This window comes from Brassica napus (genome assembly GCF_020379485.1).
Source record: "Brassica napus cultivar Da-Ae chromosome A10 unlocalized genomic scaffold, Da-Ae chrA10_Random_1, whole genome shotgun sequence".
Taxonomy (NCBI): domain Eukaryota; kingdom Viridiplantae; phylum Streptophyta; class Magnoliopsida; order Brassicales; family Brassicaceae; genus Brassica; species Brassica napus.
The window spans coordinates 35,925-47,632 of NW_026014119.1; the positions used below are offsets into that span (position 1 = coordinate 35,925).

General features: G+C 35.8%; 1 protein-coding gene and 1 long non-coding RNA gene across 2 annotated transcripts; both read right to left on the bottom strand.

Moving 5' to 3' along the window:
- Positions 1–586: 586 nt before the first annotated feature.
- On the bottom strand, positions 587–6,136 carry LOC125594576 (titin-like). Its single transcript, XM_048770727.1, has 3 exons — positions 5,901–6,136; positions 2,510–5,615; positions 587–2,128 (listed from the first exon to the last, which is right to left on the bottom strand). Exons 2-3 carry the CDS (start codon positions 5,582–5,584, stop codon positions 932–934), a joined length of 4,272 nt encoding a protein of 1,423 aa, XP_048626684.1. The 5' UTR covers positions 5,585–5,615; positions 5,901–6,136; the 3' UTR covers positions 587–931.
- A 3,656-nt stretch (positions 6,137–9,792) lies between these two features.
- LOC125594582 lies at positions 9,793–11,572 on the bottom strand. The gene is made up of 3 exons (XR_007329914.1): positions 10,708–11,572; positions 10,251–10,425; positions 9,793–10,071 (listed from the first exon to the last, which is right to left on the bottom strand). It is a non-coding gene; the product is annotated as an uncharacterized LOC125594582 (long non-coding RNA).
- Positions 11,573–11,708: the final 136 nt, after the last annotated feature.

The window sequence follows — 11,708 nt, forward strand, 5'->3', positions numbered from 1 at the left end:
AAGAAGAAGATCTGTAATATACTTTATGAAATTATTGAACTAATTCGTATGCGAATTGTGAAAATTATACGACTTATGATATATGGTGTACGCATCCCTTTTTTTTTGCCATCTTGAGTTTGGTAGATCGTTTAGTAAACGAATCACAAGATCCAAAACATCCTTATTGCTGGCTTATTAAACTTTGTGATTAAACTATGATAAAGGAATGCTTTTAGGCATGTGACATATTACATGATTACATATGCATTATGATTTGAATTGAAATATGATAATTAAATAATTTATAAATCTTTTGTAATGTATGCATGCTAATTTAAAGAACACAAAGACTAAGAAATTATTCATCTAATCTCAATCACAAGGCTCCATGTTAAAAGTGAGTAAAACATGAAAATGAAAGCCAACCACTTTTTAGGTAGAGTCCATTCTTATAGATTACACAATGCTAACCCTATAGCTAGAGTTGTGAACTGAATCAACACCAAACCCGATAAAATCTCAACCACATCCCTATAACATCCCAAAAGGATGAAAAGAACAACGATGTAGAGCAACTCTACCTTTTAGACAATGTTCAAAGAAGAATCCAAACATCAATACATTTATAATTTCTCAGTTTCAATACAAAACATTATAGAATGAAAACGAGAAAATATTTAAAGTCACAAACCAAAAACCCTGAAAAAACCTCAGAATAGTATCAAGAAATACAAATCAATAAATATGGAAGCTGAAACACAAGAAAAGGAAACACACATACACTGATACACACACAAACCGGGAAAAGGAGAAAACTCAGTACAAAAAAATGAATAGCGGCTTCTTCCTGCCCCTTTTAAAACAGAGCAAACCCAGAAGTGCCTAACAATTACAGTGTAACAAACATATATACTAGGAGTTGAGATGCATTACCCTTCGATTTTGTTTTTCAATCTGAGTCACTCGAACTAGAGCTTGAGCTCGAGCTTGAAGAATCGGACTTACCCTTCTCCTTCTCCTTCTCCTTCTCCTTCTCCTCTGTCTTTACTTCTGAAATGCTTTCCTCCGAATCTCCCGGAGTTTCTTTGGACTCAGGACTCCGTACAATCCCATCAATGTTGCTTGAGGTCTCAGCTTTTGCTTCCTTAGTCACTACTTCATCGCTTAGTGTTACATTTCTAGACTCTATGCTTTCTGTAGGAATCACCACTCTTTCAGAGATTACTTCCGTTGACATCTCCTCTTTTGGTTCTGAAGGTTTTGGAATTTCCTCCAGTGATTGAGTTTCCTTAGACGATACATCAGATGTTGCTATCTCTTTCGGTTTAGTTTCATCTTCTTCTTTCTCAGGTATGTTGTTCAGATGAACATTTGTCTCATCAAGAGATCTTTCTTCAATTAAAGACCCTGATGGTTCCATTTCAACTCCGCACTTGGTTTCTCCAGACCCACCATTTGATTCTGGTGACATTGGTTGCTTGCCCATGCTCTCTACAACAGCCTCATTCATAGCAGTATCTAGATCATCTTTCGACGTAGCTTCCACCACTGTTAAATCCGACTTGGTCTCTGATGAGTTTTCAGAATTTTCTTGAGCCAACTGGTCCTGAACGGTGCTTGGAAGAATAACATCTTCAACCTCGGGTCCTTCATGAATCTGCTGGCAAGCAGATTCTATGTCTTCAACAGATCTCACTTCCAGAACGGGTAGAGCTTCCGTAAGTTCTTTGGCAGTGTCTGACCCTACTGAAGATGGCCCAGGTTCAGAATCTGTCACAACTTCCTTAACACCGAAGTCTCCAATAGTGTCAAGTTCAGACAACAATCCTTCATCAATCTCTTTTATCTCGTCTGCCTCTTCAGTGATAACTTCAGGAGGACTTTGAGATATTTCATGTAAATCCGTAAGCTGATCTGATTGCTCGACCACATGGTCAAGCCCCTCATTAACAGACTCTTGGAAGAACTCCGCCTTTGAGCCTTCACCAACCATAGGTGTTTCGTACTCAGGAGACTCCGCTGGAGATGAGGACGTGTCAGATGTCAAACAAGATAGCTCGGTTGTATCCTCAGGAGCTTCGTGATACTCGTGGAAAGTGATTTTACGGGAAAAGACCACACTCAGAGGAGCTGCACGAGCTGGTTCCTGCAACAACGTAGCACAGCGGTTAGACTCCTGCTTAACAAATTGCAGAAAGAAGAAAGAAATTCAAACATTTTAGAGGTATTATCCTGATGTTATATCCAATTCCAGGTAAGAATACCATTGTCAAATACGACATGGGAATAATAAATACGTTAAGTATGAGACTGCGCCGAGCATATGTTTTTCTCACATGTATCAACGCACCATCAAGTAATTAATATCTTATAATCCCTTTATTTATTTTGTAGGTTATGATGTTAAGTATATCACATAGACTATCTTAAGCTAAGAGGAGAGCAGTAGAAGATCGTATTACTAAACGTATCAGATAAATGTTGTAATGATGACCATCTACGGGAGAACATAAGTTTCATGACTTACTTGATCTTCACCAGGTTCAAGGGATGATTGTTCTACCACAGATTTATCTGACCAGGTCGGTTCTCTACCTGATTCAGATGGAGTCGTTTCTTCGGATCCCACATTTTGAGCACTGGTATTCACAGAGTCTACTTCAATAACCATAGTTTGGTTGGAGTGTGTTTCTTCCTTGGCATCAGAAACTGATGACTGAACTGGATCTTGTTCCGCCTTCGGAGCATCTTCGTCATTAAATGAATGCGTCTCAACATACTCAACTGCTCCAGAAGACAAAGTGGCGTAGCTGTCTATTGGGATGTCTGCATTGGATGTTTGAGGAGTGGCTTCATCTTTTTGTTTATCCTCTTCCTCCTGCATTATGACTTCAGCTACTGAAGTTTCAGCTATGTCATGTACCACATCAGGTGATTCTTCCAGTGTTGTCACATGCTCCGTCGTGTCACCATATCCCAAAGGTGAACTTGTAGGCTCAACTGGGAGATGTTGTTCAACTATCCCTGTAGATACTGCTTCCTCTTCTGTAGAAGAAACCAAGTCAACCAAAGATTCACTAATTTCTAGCGCTCTGGTATCTACAGCCTCTTTCACTTCTTCATGAATCTCTTCCAGGTCTTCTTGACTAGAAACAGACAAACGGTCATCCTCCTGGTGATCAATATTCTCGTTCTTATCCAAAGGTAGAGAGGAATCAAGTAAGGCTTCCTCAAATTCAGACACGGAAATTGAGTTCTTTTGACCGTCAATTCCAACCTCCGAAATGAGAAAGCTTGCCTCTACTGTAACATGCGTGATACTCTCTCCCACTTCCCTTGTACTTGTTTCAATCTCATCAGGACCTATGCTTTCAGAATAAACTTCCCGTTCATTATCTGTATTTTCTTGTACTTCTTCGTCACTCTTTCCAGGTAGATCAGGTTTGTGATCAGATGATACGGAAGAAAATGATGGGAATCTACTGGCTGAGGGAGGACTCGAATCGTAAACAGGTGTTTCGTGGTGGTCACCCACCAACCCACAAAGATCATGAATTGCTGGCTCCTCCAGGGAGGGGAGTGGAGCAATGAAAGCAGGCGATTCATCACGGTGATAATCATTCTCCATCTCTCTTGCAACGTGAATATCTGATCCTCCAAAAGAAGTACCTGATGTCTCATGAAGATCAACTTCCCGCTCAGAAACCAACATTGCTTCATTCTCACTAATATGCGCTATCTCCTCTTCTATCTCTGATAAAGATGAATCACTATCACTGGAATCCTCTTGATCATGATTTGTCTTATCAGAAGTTTCTCCGTCCATCATGTTTGATTGCTCATGGTGTGTTTCTGCACTTCCCAGTATTATCTCAGGCACATCATGATGAAGAATTTTGCTATCAGCTTGTTCATCAATATCGGAATCTTCTGACGAATGACCTTTTTCTTCATCATGGCCAGAAGCTGAATGGCTTTTTTCTTCATCATGGTCAGAAGCCATATCCGTTTCTTGATCAGCATCATGTTCATCCACCTTCTTTTCGTCATCCTCCATGATTGTGCAGACAGATTCAGTATCAGGCACAGAACTGACTTTTGATTCACTAACTTCACTGAGCTGCCTTTCAAACGGATAATAGCTTGCTCTCTCGTGTGCTAATCTTTCCAGCACGAAGAAAGGTCGTAGCCTATCATGTCTGGGACCTCCGAGCATCGATGGACCTACACTGAAACTCTCATGTCTTCTGAACACTGGCTCCTTAGGTTGTGGAGAAGAGAACTCTTCCTCGAAACCATCACCCTTGAGGTCTGGCTTCTCTTCATTTGGCTCGTACGGAAGATCAAACGGGTTTCTTCTCCTCGCGAACATAATGGACGGAGCAGAGCCAGGGATAGGTGGTAGTCCCATATCATCATACGAAAGATCAAATGGATTCTGCCTTGCGGTTGAGATTGGCGGCATATTAAATGGAACATCAGCACAGTCGAAATCAATGAGATTTCTCTCTGCCACCATTCTCATATTGTTGCGAGCCCTTCTCCTGGCGATTAGACTCTCCAACCGTTGGTTTCTTTCGAGCTCGAGACTTCCTAGATCCATGACGTTTTTTTGGTCAGCCTCTGTCCATTTGATAGGTGATTTAATTTCATCTTCCTTCTTCTCCTCTTCCTCTTCTTCCTTCTTGTTGTCGTCCTCTTCACCATGACTTTCGCTGTTAACATCAGACTCCATTCCTTCATCGCTATCACTACTACTCATATCTGGCTCCTCTGAAGTTGCATCTGATCCATCAAGATCTGCAATACCAAGACCTTGATTCTCTGAGTGTAAAAGCGGGTGAAGCTCATCAAGCATGGGGATGATGTCTGTCATAGAGGGGTCAGGTGAAGAACTTTCCGCACCATCAGAACTAGAATCCAGTGAGTCATCATCGCCCTCCTCATGCCTCATTGGTCTCCAAGGTGAAACTGGAGATACATCCACCTGATCTTCCTTTGAATCATCCTCCATCATATCATCTAAAGATCCACCATGTGAAACTCGCTTCCCATCATCATTTCCAATCAACTTCTCCTCTTCTCCATCTCCCCTCTTCTCCAAATCCAAATCAAATGCTCTATCCTCAAACCTTACTTGAGCATCCCGTTTGATCTCATCAACCAAAGGACTATAATCAAATGGTCGAGCATCATCCTCAACCTCACTCAGCTGATCATTTCCATCTTTCTCTGTGCTCACGAACCTCTCAACCGTGAAACTCTCATCCCTTCTCTCAACAACACTAGGATCCCTCGAAGCCTCTGCTGTGAAAAGAGCAGCCTCGTGAACAGTAGCCTCCGGTTCTGTTTCGATCTCAGGTATAATATTTGACTCTCCGAAACTAAGAATCGTTCCAAGCAAAACGAAAGTGCAAACCAAAACAGGAGATGCAGCTACCAAAGGAGAAAACAAAAGAGGACAAGCTCTATACAGAAGATACACAACCCCAACAAAGCCAAGGAGATAGGGATGACTGCAGATCCATCTATAGGAAGTTCTGATCATGATGACGAATACTCTCCGTATATGAACTCTGAACTCAGACCGATCACTGATCATACTGTTTCCTTCTTCTTCTACAGGTTGTTTTCTGTATAAAGAAGTAAAGAGCAAAAATCAAGAATCAGATGGTGCAAGTTAAGATACTAGAATAAATCTGAAACGAACTTGACAGAGCCTTTACACAGTTCAAATAAAATAAAGAGGAGCAGCGTTGATCGATCGTACTTTTATGATCTGAGATCAACATTTATTAGATATGCAACTTTCAACCATAAATAATAATAATCGGATCTAACGCACACGAGTACAGAAAAAGGTAAATCATTTCAATCAGATGGAGAATTAGATCGAGTATTCTGATGAACTCACTCACCAGTCTCACCAGGTACGAGCAAACAGATCGTGGAGAAAATAGTTTGACTAAACGATACAGTGAAGATGAAGAAGAAGAAAGAATAGGACGAGTGGGCTAATATGATTGTTTGTTGTTTGGCTTTCTTTACAGCAAAACAAATGTAATTCTTCGTTGGCCTCTATTTGTATCTCCCTGATATTACGGTGGTGGCGGTGGCTACTACTTTCGGCACAATTATTATTATTGTTTTTTTTCAAGCAGGTTTCTTCTTCTTTTTACTTGACCAAAAATACGATTTATTTCAAAATTACTAAATATTTCTTTACGTAGATATGTATAAACAACATTAACCTTTTTTTGGAAACATAAAACAGCATTAACCTAAACTACACACATCCATCTATAGTACTATTATTAAATATTATTAATATAACTCAAAGTGCTGCAGAAATTACTTAATATTGCTATGTTTACTTAATAACTCAAAATGCCACAATGTTTAATATGGAAATATTTTGATCTACACGTCCGTGAAAGTATTTTTTATAGATAAACTTAGGATCGGTTATTCTTTTAATATGTTTTCATATTGTGTTGGTTACACATATTGTTATTTTATGATAGACTAGAGAATTGACCCACGCTACGCGTGGGTTTATTTTCATTAAATTTTAAGAATAATTATAGTAAAACTATATTTATTAAATATTTTGTTTTATATTATAAATTATATAATCTAATAAATATATAATCAGAAAGAGTTTAGGGTTTATAAACGTACAAATGTATATGAACCAGCTAATTTATAGAATCAATTTTTTTTTAAAGTATACATGTATCTATAGTAAAATTCGAATAAAACACTAATATTTACATAATTTAACTCTCTATTTTTAAGTATGATATTTAACTTTACATATTCTTTAATCTATTTATTGAGTAACATAATCCAACATAAGCCTAATCCCACTCCTTAGATATTAAATCTTTAACAATGATCACTAAGGCATAAATCTAAATATTATAGTATTTTTAAGTGAATGTATTTTTAAAACTGATATCCAACTTAATGTATTTAAAGAAATTTCTCTTTATTCTCCCATTCTCTTATTAGTTATTAGATAAATATTTTTTTGACCAAATTAAAAACGTGAACATTGTATTGTTGATTGAATTTGGTTTGATAAATTTCTTATAACTTTAAAAATATTTTTTCCTTTTTAAATTGTGCACTCAGTTAAGTGAAATTGGAAATAATATATTTTCATCTTGGTAATAGTACATATTAATGAGGAAAATACATGTTTACCACTTTTATGTTAATATTTTTCACTTTTACCACAACTGAAGAGACATTTTCAAAAATACATTCTTTATTAAGTGGTAAAAGACTCTTATGCCCTTGTTATTTATATATATAATAAATCATTATTTAAATAAAAAAATAAAAAATAGATAAAATAAAAAAAAAAAAAAATAAAAAAATAATAAAAATAAAAAAATAATAAAAATAATAAAAAATAATAAAATAATAAAAAATTAATTTTGTTTTATGTTTTCAAATTATACTTTTTCAAATTCGAACTTTTTTATAAATTTTTTTTTGAATTTATTTTTTGAATTTATTTTTTTGAATTTTTTTTTCAAATTTATTTTTTGAAAAACGAAAATTATGTTTGAAACTATTTTTATATATTTTTTAAGAATTTATTTATATATTTATTAGAATCCTAAATTTTTACATTCCAAATATCCTACCTCATCCCTCAACTCTAAACTCTAAGTCTAGATTAATTAACTTTAAGAGTATAATTGTCTTTTACCCTTCATTAAAATTGAGGGTAAAAGTGGTTAGTGTAAACATGAAAAGTGATACTATGAATGTGCTATTTATGGTAATTTTCCCATATTAATATCAATTCTTTTGTGAATCTCTTAGCAAATTTTGCAATTTTTCCGAGAATCAGTGAAAAATATTTTCATTCAAGATAGTAATTAAACATTTAAAATTAATAATTTTATTAATTATTTGTCCTTGTTTAGAATATACACTCCAAATATTTTTAATTCGAAAACTACATCATGGTACAACTTTTTGGGAACTTATTTTCAAAATATTAATTAACTGAAATAATTTTCTATTCCTAAACAATAATTTATACATCTAATATTTATTAAAGTAAATTTATTTTCTGTGTAGTACTGAAAACAAATGTTTTTTATTCATGTTATTTGGAGTCCATAATTATGTTAAGTAACTTAGTAAACAATATTATTGATATGATGTTTGTGAACTTTTTTGGTATTACATATATAAAGTACTAAAAATAGATGGAAAATAATAACTATTCAAAAAATTGATATGGAGTCTTGGTAGTACAAAAAGATTATGTATAATATATATAGGTTAACTGAACTTAACCCGTCTTTAATAGAATGCATCCATGTTTCTGTCTCTCTTCTCATTGTCTTATGCTCTTGTTTCTGTCTCTCTTCTTATGTCTTATGTTGTTACATCTCGGAAGTAGCAACGTGAAAGCAGTTGTTGCATAATCCTTGACTACACAGATACATTGATTACATCGCTAGCCACATTCTCTGACTCGGAACGTGACTTATACTGAAACATGATTTATTATAATTTAATACAGCTTTCTACATTTTAGAATATGTTTTCGTTTTTGAAAACAATTAAACACAAAACACTTTTACAGGGTTTCCTCAAAGAATTGAAAACCATACAGTACAACATAGACACCACATCTCACTCTGCACACTATAGATTACATTCCAAAAAACAAAACAAAATTTAAAGCCATAACAATTTAGCCTGTATATATCTCTCTCAACTAATCTACATGATTCTTCTCCCAATACAAAGCAGCGGCCATAGCAGAAGCACTTGAAAGCTCCTATTAAAGAAACTGACAACAGCTAATTGATCTATTTGAATCATTCAAAACAAACTCTGTACAGATCCTTCAATGCAATCACCATCGTCCTTATCAAGGTCTTGTTAACCTTCCCAACAAAAAAGCACCAAAAAGACGTCAAAACATGCCCAACATAAACTTCTTGAAGATCCAATATTTATTTGTGACCTAGAGAGTAGAAGGAAACATAGTCACTCCACCAATAATAATTAGTCCAGTAATGTAAGCATTAGACCCTGGAATGTCATCTTGCATCTCTGAAGCACCATACTGGTAACCGGATTTTTGGCTTCAGCAATCACTTGTCGAGTCATTTTGATCCACTCTATGATACCAGAAAGGATGGGTATGACCCACTCAAAATCCTTAAGACCTAGATCTCTGCTCGAGTAACCCCTCCATGTTGTTGCTATCGCTATTACTGCCCCCAACACTCATTCCAAATATGTAAATGTCTCAGGGACAAACAAATAAAAAGGGATCATCTTAATATCAAAAACAGTGATGAGAGACATCATTAAGACCCAAAGAAAACAACCCAAACATGAATGTTTTTCATTTGTAAGTGAGCACATGCTAAACTCCCTATAATACTATAAGTCCGGACACTGAAAAACATACTGAAATTGACTATAAGATGTAGGAACATGTCATTCTTACAGTGCTTTAAATTGCTCAATTGCCAAGTTGATGTGTTTCCCTCTATGCTACAATCGTAATATGTGTCTTGTCATGTATTATTTGAGAAATTAAACTTGTTAGTTCTATCTCACAGTCCATTTTTGGTTCACCTCGTTTCTTCATTTCGTAGGTTAGAAATGTTCTGTCATGAAGTTTATTCATGCAAACTTTTTCTATCTATTAAGGCAACGAATCCTTATCATGTAAACATTTAAATTTTTTAATTTGAAAGTACTTTGTCAAAAAAAAAAAAAAAAGAGTAGACCAACTTGAGAATAGCCGTATCTATGAAAGTGAGCACAGAAAAAGTACCTTGCCTTCTCATTCCTTACATGTATAATATTGTAAAATCAGGATACTCATCAGTGGTCCATGCTTTTAAGATTTTGCAGAACCTCAAAACCTTATGTCTAAGAAGATCAGTACCCGGGAGATGGTGTCCATGGAAGGTTTCCCCAGCAGATCAGTCATAAGATCCATCTGGTGAACCACATTCTTTCCAGGGAAAGTGGATTTCTCACTAATACTCTGGAAAAGATGCAGCCTATACTCCATATATCAATGGTGGGTGTATACTACAAATCCAAATCCACCAAAATTAGCTGGCAGTAATACAAAAATTGAAAGAAAGGCTTATATAGAGAAGCAACTTGGACCGGAAACATCCACAAAGTAGTGGAGCTGTATACTATCTTATAGCAATATAGTTCAGTAAATTTAATAGAGAATAAGGTTTGAGAATATACAAACTTACTTTAGGAGAAGAGAAAGACTCTTAGAGAGACATCTTGTGCACCATACCGTTCAAAAGATTGCTGTGGGCTATCACTGAATGAAACCCCTTCCTAATCCAAAATCACAAATCTTGATTTTACAGTTTTCATTTGCCAGTTTGTTCTTTGGCTTCAGATCTCTGTGATAGACTTTAGCTGCAAGTGCAACAACTGAGGTACATAAATTATTATACAGACTAAAATCTCCAGAAATCTCGATGGGACCAAAACTCAAAAGGCCAAAACTAAGTGAGATATTAGGAAAGGCATGAAGCCAATACAGTGGCCTAAGTAGCTGAGTAAAAGTTAAGGTTTAAAAGACAATCTGACATACGCTATAATCTGTAGAAGTCAGTGATCTCTAGACAGATATTATATACACGTAAAAGAGATTGAATGATGAAAAAGTAAAGTCAAGACCAAAAGAAAATGAAATACCAATGTGGATGTATTTGAGTGCCGTGATAATTGATATATGAAGAATTGGGGATGCTCTCTTGTCAAATAATCATTGATAGATGAGAAAGCAACTTAGTCAGGAGTTCTCCGATGACGAACCACCGTAGTCGGTCTTCATCTTTCACACGCAAAGCCCCAAACTTTTGTACTCCTTAGATTCTGCCTCTTACCAAAACCGCCACTTGAGATCGAATCATTCTTCATCACTGGTTGTTAATACAGAGAAAAGCTCGGATGATTTGAAGAGATTCTTCGCCGGACCATCTATTGGATACCAACTCTTCTGGATCTCCCTTAGATCAGCCAAGACATAATCAAACACCACCGCATCTTTCCCATCTAGGATACTTCACTCGAAGACAAATCAATCAATACTGCTTAAAGCAGAGCAAAGCTTGACTCCTATTAAGAAAAGATTTAGTGCTTGCCCAGAGAAGAAAAAGAAACGACAGAAGTTAAGCGGGATCTAGAAAAATTTGCAAAAGAGGAGAGCTTAAAACATCAGACTTTATTGTTCATATCAAACCCGAGAAGAAGATTGAAGCTTTAAGATCTGTCCGGATTTGATTGAAAGAAACACAACAAAATAATCGCCATCGCGAATCGCCAAGCGAAAACAAAAGATCGATCTAAAGATCGAAAACTATATTACAACAAAAATCTCATCTCGCCTCCTCTGAAGGATCTAGATTTGATAAGAGGATAAGCGAGAGAGAAAGTCAGGATGAGGAGTTTAGGAACGCAAAAGACGGGAAGAGGAAAGGAAAACCACAATCGTAAAGCAAAAATATCGATTGCTGACATGGCATTAGTTTTGCATCTGATTGGTTGATTTTTTCTGCCCACGTGGATAGCTTAGCTATTGAGGATATGCAACTTTTGTTAGTATAGTAAAATAGATTTATTTTGCTGAATATTAAAAATCTCTTATTTAAAAAAATCGGAAGATTAAAAACAATAACATATTCAAAATTTGAAAA

Bases quoted from the DNA above. Each gene is read 5' to 3' on its own strand.
- LOC125594576 (XM_048770727.1), bottom strand. From the start codon at position 5,584: ATGATCAGTGATCGGTCTGAGTTCAGAGTTCATATACGGAGAGTATTC. The intron at 2,129-2,509 runs GTAAGTCATGAA...ACGTTGTTGCAG, and splicing joins TTGAACCTGGTGAAGATCAA to GAACCAGCTCGTGCAGCTCC.